General features: G+C 39.6%; 1 protein-coding gene across 3 annotated transcripts; it reads left to right on the top strand.

Annotated features, from left to right (window-relative positions):
* Nucleotides 1-549: 549 nt before the first annotated feature.
* On the top strand, nt 550-16,693 carry sfpq (splicing factor proline/glutamine-rich). 3 transcript variants are annotated; one of them, XM_073034722.1, is made up of 11 exons: nt 550-1,239; nt 2,143-2,444; nt 2,655-2,771; nt 2,911-3,107; nt 3,484-3,568; nt 3,684-3,798; nt 4,559-4,595; nt 5,448-5,593; nt 14,156-14,210; nt 14,783-14,850; nt 16,608-16,693. In XM_073034722.1, exons 1-9 carry the CDS (start codon nt 664-666, stop codon nt 14,180-14,182), a joined length of 1,602 nt encoding a protein of 533 aa, XP_072890823.1. In that variant the 5' UTR covers nt 550-663; the 3' UTR covers nt 14,183-14,210; nt 14,783-14,850; nt 16,608-16,693. The 3 variants fall into 3 exon arrangements, with proteins under 3 accessions (XP_072890823.1, XP_072890821.1, XP_072890822.1); XM_073034720.1 differs by lacking the exons at nt 14,156-14,210; nt 14,783-14,850; nt 16,608-16,693 and adding an exon at nt 7,920-8,435 and having other exon boundaries at nt 553-1,239; XM_073034721.1 differs by lacking the exons at nt 14,156-14,210; nt 14,783-14,850; nt 16,608-16,693 and adding an exon at nt 7,920-8,435 and having other exon boundaries at nt 554-1,239; nt 2,655-2,750.
* Nucleotides 16,694-18,670: the final 1,977 nt, after the last annotated feature.

The raw sequence follows: 18,670 nt of genomic DNA, 5'->3' as shown, positions 1-18,670 counted from the left end.
TACTTTATTATAAACCAGAAGATTCAAGCCTAAAAAAAAACAGAAAACGTTGTTCAAGGGGTAAAAAGTCTTTCAAGTAATTCGAGGGGCACTTTGGGGAGTTTGAACTATTCATTACAATGTATTGGTAGAAAATGATAGAAATTATTGGCAAAAATGATGGTTAAGTGGTGAACGATTTACGACTTAAAGAGAGCAGAGAGAAAAGGTAGCTTCCCATATTATGATGTGATCCCCTGTTGGTCAGTGAGGGAAGTGGCTGCAGGAGGTTTGGTTGATCGAATGGTTAGATCCAAGGGAAAAGAGCCTCCATTTCCAAAAGGACAAGACATTCGCCTCCTTCATTCTCCCTCCCCCATAAAGAAGGAATCCTTTGTCTGCAAAGCCTTTGAAGCTGATTGGTTGTTTGACCTCCACTGTAGGCGCAGTGTCAATGATCAACAGCGGTTACACCCAATCAGTCTTCAAGAGCTAGGCGTGTAATGCCAGCAACGAACCAATAAGACGCCGATAAAGGCGGGATTCCCGATGGCTATATAAAGAGCGAGCGCCCGCCTAAGCGCTTACCGGGCGCCATTTTGTGTACTTCTCCACGTTGACCTTTGCAGTGGTTTTGAGACGAAACATTGTTATTCCTCCTAACAAAAGTAATAAAACCGCAGGATGTCTCGGGATCGTTTCAAGAACCGCACCGGATTCCAGAGGCGAGGTGGTATGAGCCCCCCGTTCCGCGGCGGCAACCGCAACAATGTGCCCAACCGCCCGAACGGAGCGGGAAACCCAGTGGAGGCCCCCAAGCAACAGCCGGCACCCTCGTCGCAGAGCCAGGTGACAGCTCCGGCGCAGACGCCGCCTCAGAAGTCGTCCGCTCAGGGCTCGCAGAAGTCGCAAGAGCCCGACAAGAAGAACGGCGACGCGGCGACCGCTCAGCCCCCCGGCGCGGCCCGGAGCGGAGGCGGCGAGGGCAAGTCGCCTTACCCGGGAGGCGAGGGCCAGAGCCGGCAGCAGCGTGAGTCGAAGAGCGAGAGCGAGACTCGCCACGCGCAGGAGGTACTGCGGGCCCAGTTGTCGCTGCTCCGGAAGCCAGGCGAGAAGACCTACACCCAGCGGTGCCGCCTTTTCGTCGGCAACCTGCCGAGCGACATCACCGAGGATGACTTTAAGAAACTCTTCGAGAAATATGGCGAACCCGGCGAGGTTTTTATCAACAAAGGCAAGGGGTTCGGCTTCATCCGGCTGGTAAGTGTGGCCCGAGCCCCCTTGCGGCAGAGCTTGGCGGGGCAGGCGCGCTCCGGAATTGCGTGGGCACGTTACGCGAACGCGCATGGGGCCCTGCTCCCGATCTTATTCTCTCTTCTCCCCCCCCCCCCCCCCCCCCTATTTTATTATAAATGTTGCCCTATTGGCCATTTAGTCTGTGATTATTGTAACTGGCTATTGTATCCATCGTGAACAATTCTGCTTGCCTGCTAAGCATCGAGTAGGGCCACAGGTGGATTGAGAGATCAGGAATACAGTTAAATAGCGGGATAGAAACGGTCCTTGAGCCTGGTTTGGGATGTTGACATCAGGATTTAAATCTGGGTATTTGGAGCTGGGAGGCGCCGTGCTTACACCGAGCACAGACAGCATTACTCGCATCACTCCGCACAGCCTCTCCCTTTGAAACAGCGCACAGTTGGTTTAGCGAGCAGTGTGTGAACTCGCGCTCACCTTGAGGAAGTGAAACCCTGTACTACACCCCGCTAAGTGCACAGTATGGGCTGGTCTCATTGGTCCATGGATGTCGCATTTTTTTTCCTACATGCAGCAAATATTTCTAAATGTATCTTTGTCATGCAATTAATGACAAGTTCAGGAATTTGCTTGGTCTTGAGGTGTTGACTTTAATTTTCAATTTTATTCTAATTGTGATGTTTGTCACTATTAAATGCCATTTTGTATATACCTCAATGCGCACGCAATACTAGAGAACCTTGGCAAGTCAGAAAGCATCTACCAAGGGGAATAGATTGTGGAGGTTTGGGTTCTGCTAGACTTCCTTAATTTTTCCTTCATTCAAGATTTCCAGCATGTGCACCATCTCTAATGTTAACGTATGCCTCGTGTTCTTTTAATGAAGTTTTTGTTTTCTTCCTAAAGGAAAGCAGAACTTTGGCTGAAATAGCCAAAGCTGAACTTGATGATACACCGATGAGAGGCCGGCCACTTCGCATTCGTTTTGCCACTCATTCTGCTGCACTGACTGTCCGCAATCTTTCCCCCTATGTTTCAAATGAATTGCTAGAGGAAGCTTTCTCTCAATTTGGTCAAGTGGAGAGGGCCATTGTAATTGTCGATGATCGTGGGAGATCAACAGGCAAAGGCATAGTTGAATTTGCTACAAAACCATCTGCACGGAAGGCACTTGACCGATGCAGTGAGGGTGTATTCCTATTAACAGCGTAAGTAGAACTGCTTTTTATGTAAGCTACTTGGTTTATATTTAAAACTTAATTTCAAGTATATTGTTCAATGATATTTTTGTCATCACAATGAGTCAAGTATGCATTTAAGTCTTGATATTTCAGCAAATGTTTAATAATGGTAAAGGCTATCTTTGGTGCAGCTTGGAAGCTTTTAAAAAAACTCAAATTTTATTCATTCCCTTATAGATCTCCTCGTCCAGTGATTGTGGAACCAATGGAGCAATATGACGATGAGGATGGCCTTCCAGAGAAACTAGCCCAAAGGAATCCAATGTATCAAAAGTGGGTTTTAAAAAATCAAGTGTAAGCCTAATAGGGAAATACAAAAGCTTGTCAAATTTTTTTAACCTTCATTCTTTGTTTTTTGAGCTTCACCTTTGGAGATTGTATTTGTTTGAAGTAGTGGAATAATTAATGTGGTATATTATGACTTCTTCTGCAGAGAACGAGAGCATCCTCCTCGTTTTGCTCAGCATGGAACATTTGAGTTTGAATATTCCCAGAGGTGGAAGTCACTTGATGAAATGGAAAAACAGCAGAGAGAACAAGTTGAAAAGAACATGAGAGAGGCAAGGGATAAGCTGGAAAATGAGATGGAAGATGCATACCATGAGCATCAGGCAATGTTGTTGAGGCAGGGTATGTTTGAATTCTGTTTGATTCAGGGTGTTAGCCTGAAGCATTGACAATTCCTTTACTTCCATGGATGCAGTTTGCTCCAGGTCCAGCATCTTGTGTACTATGTAGAAGTATTTGGTTGTTGTATTGAAGAATACCATTCATATTTGGCATTTTCTTACAAAAAGAAAGTAAGACTTTTATTGTACATATTAACATTCTATTGAAGGAGATGTCTTGCAGAGTTTGTGTTTTCAGTGTTGTATATAGAATTTGTAAATGGTCTTTTGTGTGTGAACTAAGATTGAAACATTGTAAAGTGAGATGTGATAATCTTTGCCCTATCAGTAGCGCGGATTTGATCCCTAATAATACCTCCTCTTAAAATTTGATCTAGATCTCATGCGGCGCCAAGAAGAGCTGCGGCGCATGGAGGAACTCCACAGCCAGGAAGTTCAGAAGCGCAAACAGCTTGAGTTGAGGTGAGAATTTTAACTCCCAATATGAAACTATTATTACATGAGTATTTAATAGGTGCTATTACTCAAACTTAATCTAATTATTGAAATTTAACCGCACAATTTGTCCATTCCTCAGGCAAGAGGAAGAACGTCGTAGAAGGGAAGAGGAAATGTTGATGCGGCAAAGAGAAAAAGAGGAGATGATGAGGCGCCAGAGGGAGGAGAACTTCCGCATGGGGTACATGGATCCTGTGAGTATCCTTATTTCACTCTTGGAATTATTTAAAAATAGTGCTCATATGTAGTCACTGGATGTTCAAATTCATAAATAACAATAATTGTAGTAGCACCAGCACTTGTGGAGTTGGGTGCTTTTAGTGCTATAAAACTCTGTAGACATCAAATTCTAGATCCTTAGTTTTCCATTTTGTATTAGCTGAGAATAAAGTCGCCTTTTCGAATATACATTTCTTCCCTGGTACCTGTCTGAAGTTACATAAGATATGACTTGAAGCAACAATTAAGCATGTCAGATTTGCTTGGTGGTTTTATCTTTATAACATGTGACCACTGTAATTTCCTAGTAAAGCATGTCTTTACTCCTTCCCTCTCAACTATAACACTTCGTATAGCTGACAACATTCCTGGCTGCTTTCAGTGATGGTTCCAGTATCTGTTTAGACGTTTAGTAGCTAAGAACCACGGACTACACTGCTGGAATTCCAGGTTATTTTGTATTATGTGGTTTGACTAAAGATCTTTAAAGACAAAAGCAGAAAATCAATATTCTTGTGATGCCTTTATTTGACAAATGCATGGGTATTTAATAGAATTATATTGCTTATTTGCACGTTGATGAGGGTGGGTGTCTTGTGTAAACCAGTCAGTTTTAAACTGATATGTATGTGAGTAATTTCAGGCAGTAGCATCACTTGAACTGCTGTATTGGTAATCTTGGCCATGGGTTAATGTATCTATTATAGTCACAAAAGATTTTTATTTCCTTTCTAGAGAGAGCGTGAAATGCGAATGGCTGGAGGAATGACAGGTAAAATATGGATTTTGCTGTAAATATTGGTCTTTCTGGGAAAACGCTTTTGAATATTTGTAAATTTAGTGGTTTTCAGTCTCCTTACAATGGAAAGGAAATAAGTGTCTCTTGGAAGATGGCTGAGGGGGTGATTGAGATAATGGACATTACTCATTGGCAGGAGGTCCACAATTGAAATTCTCCATTATGAGAGGAGTCATGGGTTCTTTGAGGGGATGAAAGATCAGATTAAAAAAGACTGACTATGCAGGTAAGTGCAATAACTGGATTTGAACTCAAATATTTCGTAAGTTGTGATAAAATAAATCCCCAGACATAGTGGAGTGATGTAGGTCTATGAACATATAACTGGGAGGGCACAAACTTAAGTATATAAGTTGTCTACTTCACCACTTTGTAATTTGAAGGGGTGCAATATTGACTTGTGCTTTGGATGTACTTTGTTTCAAGGAGAGATGGTCGATCAATAAAATAATTGCTTTTGAAGGGATCTTTTGATTTCAAATTCACAATGGATGCTGTATATTTAGGCATTTGCAGATAGTGATAAAACTTGAACTGACTACAGAAGTCAATTGCTGATAAGTGACTTCAAAATTTGTGGATATTGTGCATTTGAAAGTTCTAAGGTCAATCTGAACTCTACTGAAAAAGATTTTTCTCTTGGGAATTTGAATTTGTTAGCTGATTTTGCGTTATTAGTGACCTCTGGCTTGTGTAGACAATGTGCAGATTTCCTGCGTAGCAATTCTAACAGTTTTTCAGTAAGCTCTAATGTAGATATGCTTGACATAGTTGATATAACAACTTTTTTTAATATTGTTCCTCATTGAATTGTTTGAATTTCAGAACAATATACTACTGCAAATCAAAGCTTTCCGCCAATGGCTGCAATGGCCTATGAAGGCCACAGTACATTAAGTAACCCTGGAGGACCTAGTGCGATGACTGGACAGATGATGAGCACCAGCGCGAACACCAGCGACATGGCAGGGGTAAAGCATACTTCCGGTTAAGAGTGAATGCTTGAATGTATGGCCTGGTTGTAGAGTGAAATGAATGAGGGTAGTTGGTATGAGGAAAGTCTAGAGAAAATGGAAATGAATATTCTGCAGTATGAGTAAAGATTCTGAGCTTTTCATCATTGAAGCGAAGCACAAAATGGCAAACTTCGAAACAGCTTGATAAGACTACGACATGAGCTGAATAATTTAGTTTGGACTGTCATTGGGGTGGATTCAATTTCTGAAAAATGCATTTACTTGTAACACATCAATATCATTCGGGGTTAATATTAATCAATTTTGCATATTAACTATTGGTTATAGGATCTAGTTGCCATGTCACTGCTCAGGTTTGACTGTGCCAAACGTTTTACAACGTAGTCACGCTATGCTTGTAAGTTCAAATGAAATAAATGTGATTGTAGGGCAGGTGTTTGTAAATTTTGTCCAGTTGAAATATATTTAAATAATCTACTTAGTTAATTGAATTACCAAGCTTCTAGTGTTTAGAATCTGAATGTAGGATTGATGGTTTGTTCATGGGGCAGTGCCAAAGGGGAAATGAGGTTTGTAAGAGAAAAATGTTATTTTTCTCAAACTGTGAGCAGGAAAGCAATGACTGAACTATTTGCATTTATGGCAGGAATAAAAACGTTCCCATAGTAACTTCAGATTAGCTAGTGGGGAATTTCAGAGGTTCCAAGTGGTGTTAGAAGGTGCTGTTGTTCTGATTGAGAAGGCTGATTGTCTTATTCTATCCAGTCAAATCAGGTTTTTGTTCCACAGGAAGTTGATACCAAGTTCTGATTTCCAATCCTAATGTTCCAGTATTTGCATTGTTTATATACCCTTTGAACATGTGGTTCCAGTTTACAACAAACTACAATATTGAAATGAGTGAGGATGTCTTGTGATTGCAGTAACTCCATTATAAATTCCTGAAATGTCTTCATCTTAATGGACAGCTGAAAAATCATGAAAGTAGAATAGGAAAAAGCCAGCTATCCCATGGCTGTTGTAACTGTTCAGCTGCAGTTAATAAATAATATATCCCTGCATCTTGGTATTACAAATCCTGACCTTTGCTAGGTCTGGTACAGTGGGTAGATGCAGTGGACATGAGTTAAATACTTTGAAAAACTGAGTCATCTGGCAAGATTCGGTGTGTTGAAGGTCAACAGATGTTTCTTCAGTTCATGATTTAAAATTTGAGACTGGTCCTGATATTTTAAATTTCAACTTGTCTAATCATGGATTAACTAATGTTTCAGCACTATTTTGGTGAATTGCTTCAAAGCCCTCGGGTCTTGTACTGGATGATTGTTTCGGCAGTATATGCCAGCACTTCGGCTACAGCGTGCCATGTTGCCCTCTGAAGTAAATTGAAAGGCTGAGTTTCCTCTAGCATTACATGTCATGGGTCACGGCAAACCTGCTTGCCCTATACTCAAAGCGTTTGAGGAGTCCTGTGCAAGTGGTTAATTTAGTGAGGCATATTAAATTAAAAATTGCAGAAATTGTCCTGATAAATAATGGACTTTGATAGTGCATTGAAGTACGCTGCAAAAACATATTACTCAGGTAATCCTGAATGGTAACAATGATCCAGTGTTGTAGTACTTGTGTTGTACTGTGATTTGTAGTTTGCAAGCTAAATCGCGTTTTGAAAAAAATTGCTTTTAAAATAGTTTGCCAAAGACAAGTGATCAAATATTAATTTTCATTAAAATTAGAGACACGGCCTATCATGCCTCAATATAAATTTTTTTACTGTAACAATTATTTGCACTTAGCAACTCTTCAGTACTACAATACTGGCTTGTTAGCCAGATCGTTAAAGGGGAAATAGGTGGGGAAAAAATTGGTGGTTACTTGTGACTTCGATTGAGGCCAGTGGCTATTTAACTTGAAGTGCTAAAACTCTGCATCTCTGACAGATTCAGTGTGGAGATTGCTATGATGAGCAGCTCTAAGCCTAAATCAATTTTGAGCCTATTATACTGCATTCCTAAGTTGGTATGTGGTTTGTTTGCACTAAAAGCAGAATAGCCATTGTTCTTAAACTGCCGCAAGTCATGGGAGGATTATACCCACCATGGATTCCTCCATGTGCTGGTTGGTAAACTAATGAACAACTTGCCCTCTTTTTTTTCTTTTTATGTGCCTGGTACCTGTGGATCGCCCCATTCCTGGTTGTAATCGACGAACGTTGACTGCGGATGCCTTTCCTGACCTAAATGTTACACATTTTCCTCACTTTGTAATATGGAACTTGTATGGACTTTGATTGCTACCATGTGTGATGAACTTCCAATAGCGTAATGACCGCTTTGGACAGGGTGCCCCAGGTCCAATGAATGCTCAACCCCCACGTCCTATGGGGCCTACTGGTCCCAATTTTAGTAGAGGGAGAGAAGAATACGAAACAGCTAACAAGAAGCCTAGATACTAAAATTTATAGCTTCACCTTAGTGTGCATTCCAGATAGTCTCATTTAGATGAGAACTCTTCATAATTGCGTTTTTTAGTTGGTGGCAAAGTTGCATTTTATGCCTATTCAGATTTGTGTATTGACTAAACTTTGTAAACTGTAACAATTCACGCTGGCACATTGTGAATGTTGAATTATGTCAAGCAAGTGATAGTGCAAATAGGCATCTATTCCAGTTCTTCAACTGTAAACTGAAGTGCCATTAAAACCTCTAGAAAGTATGCTCCATGTATTTTTGAGTCATTGTAGAAGCATGCTAAATTGTGTAGGCTAAATGCTTGTTTTGAAATGGTGGAATTCTGTATTTTGGTCATCTTTTTAAATTAAAACTCATTCATAGTGCTAATTTGAAATGAGTTGTTTTTAACCAAGAGCAAAGTCTCAGTTGATTTGAGGCAAATTGTCAACTTCCATAAGTGGAACAAAGTATTGCTGACTATTGCAAACTCTGTGTCACTTATCAAAGTTAATTGCACAAGTAAGGATTTGGGAATCTAGTGCACTGTAAACACAACTAGCAGTTGTCTGGTTTTTAATAGTAAAGATTTTTTATAACCTGCAATCTGACCATTGTATTGATGCAAGTTGCAGTGGGTCAAAGAGCCCAGCAGTGTATTGTTTCCATGCACAATCAATGGGCGGCCAGTATACGGATTTTGTTTTTCTGTTTCAAATTGTTGTCAAAGTTGATTTTACTAATAGAACATTTCTAATTAGATTTTACCTCAACTTTTAAAACTATTCTCTTCTGATTCTAGTGTTGGGTACAGTTGGACTCATGGCATTTCTTCCCAGAAACTTGCAAGCACACCCAGTCTGGGGTGGCAGTGAGATCCACTGACAAGTCCAAGTTTCTGATTTGGCAACTAGATTTCAGAGCTTTGCATGTTCTTAGATGTTGGGAGGTTGGGATGATTATGCTGCAGCTGGTATTTAAGACAAGTGTATTGACAGATGCTAAGCACAACTTTCAGTTTTTCATCTTTCAACTTAAAATAACCGAACATTAAAGCTGACATTCTGTGATTGCCAGCTTTGCATCATTTCAGTTGACCTTTTCCATGTAAACCTAGATTGAAGCTGTAACCTTGAATCACGTCTGCTTCTGCCCACACAGTGCTTTTTATTTAAGATGGTTTCATGTAGCAATCGGGCACCCTAACTGACAATTTTTCGTTGTCCCAAGGAAACTAAATCTCATTGTAGTGGCTCACTGAATCTTTTGGTGTTGAGTTTGAACTATGGTTTAGCAAATAAGTGTTTCTACTATATCAGGATAAGGAAGTACCTGGGGTAGAGAGATTGCTTTCCTTAAAGGATTTCACAAGCTGTTTGCTTTTCTGCAATTCGGCATATGCCTTCTACATCCCAAAAGTCACTTGTCTAGTTATGGCAAACGTTTGGGCTTGCTAGTGTTTTGGGCAAAATTTCTAATTAAAAAAAAAAATACAGCTGCTATACTTGTTCTAGTTAATTTTGCACAATTTCAAGTAGTCATAGCACGTCCCAGCTTGTGTTTGAACTGTTTCTTTTTCTATTTGAGGCAGTTTAATACTGTCTACCCCGTTCTAAGTTCATTAGTGGATTAGAAATGACAGCTCATAGTACAATCTCAACTTGCAGGTAAAGACCCCATATGGCTTGCTGCTAAATGACATTGGTTGTCTTGATATGTGATGCTATAAAGATGTTACCATTATTCCCAATGCTGTAGTGATGGTTAATTACTATGTCCTATCCAGTGGATGCTTTTCAGTATTAGGCCTGTAAACCAATTTATTGGGTTTGTAAGAAACAGAAATTTGAACCCAGTTCTAAAGTTTGGAATTCTGGAACTTGAGCAATGTGTATTGGGGTAGTCAATACAGTGCAAACTCATGTGCACAATATTTTGCAATACCCAGGAGTTACTGATACTGATGCACATTCTTTTATCTTTGGATCTAATGCATCACCAACTACACCAAACCGTTTTGTGTAATCTATTTGGACTTGGATTTTTTTTAGTTATGTGTTGTCTATGTGGTTATTCAAGTTCTACAGACAGCTTTGCTGTGAAGCTGGGACAGTATCTTAAAAGTGCAGTTTTGAAGACTAACTAATTTTTAGTTTCTATTTAAATTTATACCTGACGAAAGATTTTCTCTGAAAGATCTGCAATTAATGATCCGGAAAGCCTTTTTTTATCTACTGACCTGATAGGGGTCCAACTTTTAATTTGTGAAAGTTTCACCTAAAATTATTGATTTGAGAAGTTGGTCCTTTTGCATCGTGAATGACTAATTGGAAAATTTCAATAATGGGAATCCAGGAGCACGATCTGGAAGGTGCAGATCTGCTCATAAGAAAGAATTTGCAACAGGATACCTGGACCACCAGAACGCCACTTCTATATCTTCTGCCTGTAGAAGCTGAGGAGCTTCAATGGGTAACTGGAAACCAAGCAGTTACATGCTGTGCAAACAAATAATTGCTGTTTAGCATTGTGATAATGGTAAGTGTTAAAAACTTATTTGTGGGGATGGGAGGTGGGGCATGTTTGAATATCTAATCAAATCTACTTGTACTCCTTTTACATGGCCCTGCTAGGCTGTAGTTTTCTAGTGAGGGCAACTTGTTTTAATCAATCGTTGAGTTGGTATTCCTGAACATATGCTGCAGTTCAAGACCAGATATTTTTCAATCAAAATTCTCAGATTTAATGTTGCCTCAATAAGAGCTGCTTAGTTGCAACTAGGCTTAAAGTTCTTGATCAGGGTTTGGAGGTAAAAATGTCCCAGGGTATGCAATGTGGTTGATTGCAAATGCGGGTAATTTGCCCTCTTAATAAGCTTGTAATTAATCACAATTGGCCCATGTGGATTTAAATGATCAACTACTCTGGCTCGCTGTTTAGTAACTTACAGGCTTGCAATAATATTTCTGTTCCCTTAAAGTTGTTGCATTTGAACATGGGTCTCATAAGTAGGTTTAGCATATTTTGGTTGGGATGATACGATAATCCAGGGTTCTATCTTCAAATCTGTAAGGTTACTTGATAGGTTCCGTTTTGTGATACTCCTAACTAGGGGCTTTTGTGAACCCTTTGAGTTCACTTGTTAGGGGAATTTTCAATTCTTTAGGTGGCGCAAGCAGAGCTTGGAACTATTTTTTGAAAGGCCCCTTTTCTAATTATGACACAACTCATGCATTTGGTTGCAGTGGGTATGTTAGTGAATTCTTTCATTTTTGAAATTAAAGCAAAGTCTTTGACCTGAAAGGCTCACTTAGTATACTTTTTATAATACTTAGTTTATGATAGCAGTTAATCTGCATACGTACTGTAAAGGAAAGTAGTTGTTGCCATTTTGGTATTCAGGTGCTTGAATTTTGCAATGCCCATTAAATCTGGGAACAAATTGAATAACTTGTCTTCCCCAGTATTCTTCAGTGGAAGTTATAACAGTTTCAGATTCTCAGGTCACATGGCAACGCATCTGAGAGTTACAAGCCAGCAAGTGGCTGCTGGCAGCCATTGTGCTGCACCCTTGCAAGTAATGCCACTCTACAGCGAATAAATACAGTCAGCTTGTCTGCAATACATTACATTGAGGATCTGTAGTACTGCAAATGGGATTGGGCAGTAAGACCTGGAGAATAGTATTCCTGCTTGTTCTGCGGTACACAGTACAGACTGCATACAGGTATGTACAAATAACTTGTTAAAATGTCTTTCGTAATTTCTTAAATCAGTGAAATGGTTCGGGCATCACCCTTCTGACAGAGTGATTACAGTGCAGCACTTTTAGTTGTTTGACTGTTGGCATTCAGTGCTGATTGGTATCAACGATACATAGCAGCCCAAGTGATGTACAGCTACTAGTCCGGCTTTCAAATACTGTACCACAACATTAAGATCCGAATGCATCTGTGGATTGCAAACAAATGGTTAGATATGCTTGCTGTCTTCAATTGTACTTTAGGATTCAAAAGCCTGTTATGTGACTTAGGCTTTAAATAGGAAGGTTGTAGCTTGTCTATTCAACTTTCCCTTTTTCTAAAAGCTGCATTTGCATTTTAAGCTTTACCAAGGCCATCAATGAAGCAACATGATCGACATAAATTTGCAAAAGATCACAGTGCAATAACTGAAATATCAATTGTAATCTTGTTTGGGGTTTGGAGAAGGGGAGGGCTGGGTGTGTAATTGCCTGCAACTACAGAGGAAATGGCAACTTGATCTGCCATTGAGTTTTTGTATAGTGGAAGTTGAAATAATACTACTTTATTTACTTACTCTTGACTCTGTCAGACCCCCTTAGTCTGAAACGTGTTACCTATCCATTGTACTTGGCTATTCTCCTGTAATTTTTAGTATAGGCTGGATACTGTATGCTTTTTAGCTTTTGACAAGCTAATTTTGTAATGACTAACTGCAGTCTACCTTGAACCACTGGGTTATCTGGCCAGGAGTCCTAAGACCAGGCATTGTACAATATACTTGAATATAGGATGATCTATCTAAGGTTCAGATTTTTAATATTTACCTTTTGGATATGGCAAATATCATTTCTGTGAATGTCATTCACTACTTCAGCTGCATCTGGCAATATATACTGAAAATAAGAATTTATTACTAATTTACTATTTTGGTAGAATATCAATCCTTATGCCATGCTTTGTCTGGGTATGTAGCTATTTTGGCTGTTCAGGCTTCTGGATGTCATTAAAAATCATTAGTAACTTGAGTAGTCCTCAGCCAAATCACATTTCTTTGTCTTTGCTTTCTGTTAATCAGCAAATGGCTTATTAGTCAATCCAGTAAAAGATAATGTTCCAATAATCATGATCACGTCATTACTGAGTTTGACATAGTGGTAGCTTTCTGATAAGCTCGTATCTGAAATATAATTCCACATTCTTGAAACCATCCAAGGGGCAAACACTTGATAAACATAATGAAAAGTTGATTTTTGTCTTAGTTGTTTGGATTACTTAGATTAACTAAACCTTTGTAAAGAATGTTTAAGATTAGGCTGCAAGAAGTTATAAATGTTGTCTTGGTCCTTGACCTGATTGTTCAAGTCTTTGGCCATTATAGTTTATCCTGTTGCAATGCTGGAATTTTGACACAGGGCATCTGTGTAAATTACAGTATTCTCTGGTGAAAGCTGAATTTAGTTCACAAAGCAAACAGCAAGATTAACACTTAATGCAATATTAGAGCTGAAGTGTTGGTCATGCTTGTATTCTGTTTTTGGGAGATATATTTGCTAAATCAAAAAAATTATCTGTTTGGACTGAGCAATGAAGTATGCTTGCTGTGTAAAAGGAAATCTTTGGCTTGTCCCTAGTGCTGAAATCATGTTTCAATTCTTTACATTGGACGAGTGGGATCTGAAAATAGATAGTTAAGTGTCTGCACTGTATTCCTTCTTGATTATCCTCTACATGACTGAGTTTTTTTCAGTTCAATTTGGCTACAATATTTTGAGCATCTGTGCAGGAGAGTGATGCCAGAACATAATAGGGATACTTGGTGTCTATTAGTGTTGTAAAACAGGTTAGAATCACTTCTAAGATGACTGTAACTTCCCTTATGCCTGATTTGGCATCATCTTTCTGTGCCAAGTTGGTCAATTTATTGGCCTCTTCAAAGCTTTAGAATTATTAATTTTTGAATTGTTTTAACCTTGTTTTCATAATGCCTTATTTGCCAAAATGAAGCTTAGCTTAACGCACAACTTTTTGCTTTGCACCTTTCTGTGGAGCTTTGCAGGCAAGTCAGTACATAAGTATAGTTGTTTTTCTGGTGTAATTCACTGATACACATCAGTTGTGTGAAAGATACATTTTCTCTGTATCCTGCCACCAGTTAACTTATTCCTTCCCCATAATTATTAGTCTATGGGTGCTACTGTGGAAACAGTGGCACTGAGACTACTGGGGAATTCAGTTTTTTTTTCTGTTCTGGACCTACATTTAGACTGGTTTTGTATGGCAAAGTTTTCTGATGTAATGAGATCTGATAATTGGTTAACAGTTGGTGGTGTGTTCATGCTAACTTGATGTATTCTCTTTAGGCATGGAAAGAGCTTGATGCATGTTGACAAGCAGTTTTTGCATTAAAGTATGCTGGTAAGTGCCATATTGTGGAATTCTGCTGTAGACTTTTGATCATGCTTAGAGGGCTGTGAAGAATGTTAAGCCTGCAGTCTAGATACTTTTGCACAATGGCAGGAAACAACCATTTGGCCCATTGCCTCCACTTGCCCTCAAAATATTCTGTTGTACCTGAATCTGTCACTGTCATTGTCATTGGCCCTGTAGTTTATGGTACTTTGCATCCATGCGTAACTTTACCTTAAGACAATGACTGGAGTTAGGTCAACTCTTAACTGAAATTGTGCATCTTGTTTAGCAGTGATGACCAGATCTAAACAGATCCATGGGTTTTATTTTCCTTTCATTAGTTTGCCTTGTGCAATATGCCTTGCTGAAATATTCCTGAAGATTTCATGTTTTGTGCTGTGACTTTGCATGTAAACTCTACCCTATGTCTTTGCTTTAAAATTCCAAATGTCTTGAGCATTTGTACACAATAGGACTGTGTGATTGTCTTACACTGACTACCTGGAGTAGCCTACTTGTTTTGGGAAGCAAGGTTATGATTGAAAATTAAACATCCTGATTTCTGCTTTCATTTCCAGCTTCTGTGTAAAGCCACATAACCAGAATGTTTCAAATCTGGTCTGTCATTCTTGCGTCATGAAGAGGGGTGAGTATTTTAAATTTGAAAGCTAGTTATTACTATTGTATGTTTTGCATGAAAGCTTGCAATTATTAGTCTTAATTGCATTCTCAGTTCACATTTTAATACATTGCTGCTTAGCATGTTGCTGTATTGTACCTGAAGTGTAGAACATTGGAAATTCTGCATAAATCATTGCTATCTTTGGGAACATTGATTTGGAATGAAGTTTTGATCACATTCAGTGAATTTTGATTCTGTCCTATCAGATCTTAATACCCCACTAGCCATTGAACCTAGAAACTTTTAACTGGATAATTTACATTTGTAAACTTGAATTTCCTTTTTTATTTGTACAGTTTGGAACAGGACTGTTTACAGTGAAAACATTATAGGTGGCAGGAAACTAAAGTACCTGGAGGCAATCCATGTGCGCAATGGTAGAACATAAAAATTCCCTGCAGACTGTGTTGCAATTGAAATCTGAACTCCAGAATGCCCCAAGCTATAATAACATCATACTTACTGTGATGCTACTGTTGTCTCTGCTTTAAACCCCTTCTGAGACTATTCTATAAAGAACTGCAGAAGAGGTGAATGGTTGAACTGCAAATCTATCTTTTATTGGGCTTGCTTACACGGAGAGGTTGGATAAATCCTTGAGGTGGTCTTTGGTGTGCTGAGAATGGAAGAGCCCATGATGCCCTAGTATGGAAATTGTAATGATGTTGCAATATAGCAAGTTGCTCATTGCAGATTTTACACTGAAAAGGGTCACGTGCAATTAAACTTGGATTAACCCTTTGTTTGCACAAAGATTCTTCATAGTGCTCCAATGAATTTATTATACTTGATTAGACATCTGAGCTAGTTGGTTAACAGCTTTTGTCAAAGCAAATTTTTATTCATGCAAGTTAGGTACAGGCAGTCCCCAGGTTACGTACGAGTTCCGTTCCTGAGTCCATCTTTAAGTCGGATTTGTACATAAGTCAGAACAAGTACATCCAGTATTACTTAGCGTCAGTTAGTCAAATGTTTGTCTTAGTATATAATATATATTTTACTTTATCCTTTAAAATTGTTCCGATCGTTGACCGACTGTAACCTAATGCTTTTCCAGTGACCGATGGCGTTTCACCTCTTTCCAAATGCTTTATTTCCACTTATTTTCAATCGCGATCGCTTCCCGTCAATGGAACAGAAACACTGCGGGCAGCGGGTCCCGACCTGCGCTGGCTCCCAAGGTCTGCTGGGTCCTGAGGACCACCGCACTGAGACAGGCCAAATCGAACAAGTGGGGGCTGTGCTGGGTTTGGGTATTTGATCCTCCACAATATTCCGCATAGGAATTTAAACTGGAGGCGGCAGTGTTTTTTACGAGGTCGAGTTGCGAGCTCGACGTCAACCTGGCACAGATGGTATTGGAGTCACTGGATCGACATCAAGATCTCACTGCGCCACCAGCCGACTGAACGGGGGGGGGGGCGGGATCAAGGTGAATGTTACTAAGAAAAATTTAAGCCTAAATACCAAGTTAAGCACTCAGTGTCAACGGCAACGACTTAAAATGGCGGCCGACGTTCACCTTCCTTGGTCCATAAGTTGGACATTTGTAACTTGGGGACTACCCGTATTCAACTTTAGCAGAAGATTGAAAAAATACCATTGTCATCTCCATACTGAGAAAATTATATTTATTGTAATTTAGAGTGTATGTAAGACTTTAAAAAAATGAATACATCATCATAGCAAGCCTTAACTTTATTTTTTTAATTTCCCCTCAGGATCTTGGATGGCGGTTCACCTGGAAATCACAGCCTCAATTCATGACACCAGTGTATTGTCATTGTAAATAAAATTAATAACTCAGTTTAGTTTTTGCAATTGTTGTCTTTGTAGGGATAATGGTTGACAAATTGGAGCTGTTTTGAATCACTTGCGATGAACTCTTGTTGATGCAGTCCTGATTAAGACTTGAGAAGATCTTATGCACTGTGCCGTATCTTGCTTTTTTTTTGGAGGGCTCCTTCTTGTAGCTGTTGTCCATGTACCTGCTGGTCTTGTTTGTCAAAGTAGCTATAATCAACTACGTTGGGAGATGGCCACTTGTCCCCTTTTAGTTTGCACAAGGTACCATCTACCGTTTGCTTTAATCATGTCACTTCTGCTCTTAACACCAAGTACAGTCATAGGGTGTCCAACCTTGTAAGACTACTGAGTCAATCCAGTTATCAGTGTGGTAACCTCTGAATTACTTTTACATTAAAATCTTTAAAGATGCCAAAATGTGTGGAGCATGCCAGGTGTTCTCATTGGTTTGCCAAATAATTTTTGTATCCAATCCCCTTGCAATGAACACTGCTACTTTGATTACTGCAGTACCTGCATTGCTGCTTTTACACGTGAATGTTCATATTCCCCAACATCTGAGAAGGCCATCTCTTAGGGTAACGCCACAAAACCCTGCAGCACATTGACTCCACTGTTTACCTTAATCCTACTTAACCCATTTAATTAACGCACGCAAAATGCTGCCTGGCCTGCTGTGTTCCACCAGCTTTTTGTGTGTTTGAATTTCCAGCATCTACCCATTTAATTCATTTTTTGGGGTTGAGAATGAGGACTGACCATTGTGTCAAGGAAAGAACTTGGATATGGAATTAAAGGTCTGTATTAACCAGTCTTTCTGTTCAAGTTTACATCACACAACAGCTTTTATTATTCATAATAGACTATGGGATTATTTTTTTTTACAATAAGTACATTCATTTATGAGTATAACTTGTACAACCTTGAGATTAGTCTGCTGACAGGCAACCACAAAACGAAACTGGAAAGAGCTCAAATTTTAAAGACCAACATCCAATGTGCAAAGAAGAAAAAAAATTGTGCAAACAATAAAAGCCAGCAACATCATTTGGAGTGAAATGGATTCCGTAGACACGAAGCCTGAAGCTTCACTTAATCCACAGCGGGGTGGCTGAAAAGCTTAGAGCAGTCTTGCAGCCTAGCTGTGGTACGGTGGTGAGGGGTAAATATTGTGGAAGGTCAAGCAGAAACGTCCCAAAATCCGGCCCTTTTACTCTTATTTGGGCTGGCGTTTTAACTTGTCCTTTAAACATCAGGTTGTTTTCCTGTTCCAAATTAGCCTGGTGCTTGAATCAATCCAACCATGCTCTCAGTGTAGGTGGATGGGCTTTGAAATCACTCCTCTCTGATTCGCTCACTCCCAACTCGTCTTGAACATGCCTCAACTTCACTTTGCACCTGTATGCCTCGACCCTTGAGTCAGCCTCGCCTTTGCTCGTCTCTTCATTGTTGGCAGTGATAGTTTACCACAGAAAAAGTAATTAATATTCAGTTATATTTCTTGGCTTTATGAACCATCAGTAAGCTGTTGCCCAAACTTGTACAAGCTGTTAACTGGAAGACATTATCAGTGCCTTAGAGAAATCTATTCATGGTATATTTTAATTAAAAGATCTCCCATCTGATTGTGATATCCTGCACTGAAATCACATGCAAGAAACATAATAGAATCAATGAAGCACTGCAGCCACCAGAATGGGCAACCAACCACTATGTAACAAACTGCAAATACAAAAAGGATAATAGAGCAATAAATATCAAGAATAAGTCCTTGAAAGTCCATGGGGTGAGTGAAATTAACCCCTCTTATGTATAAGAGTATGACAGTTGACATACTGGTTGACATACTAGTTGAATCTGGTGGTGTGGGACTTGAGGCTTCTCTACCAGAGCTCATTATGATAGCAAGAGGAGAGCGTAGCCTGGCTTGGGGTGGGAGTCGGTGTGAATGTCAGGGTACTTGGTGCTATTTTCCATG

This window comes from Hemitrygon akajei, chromosome 32 (assembly GCF_048418815.1).
Source record: "Hemitrygon akajei chromosome 32, sHemAka1.3, whole genome shotgun sequence".
NCBI lineage: Eukaryota > Metazoa > Chordata > Chondrichthyes > Myliobatiformes > Dasyatidae > Hemitrygon > Hemitrygon akajei.
This window is presented reverse-complemented; position numbering and strand designations above follow the sequence as displayed.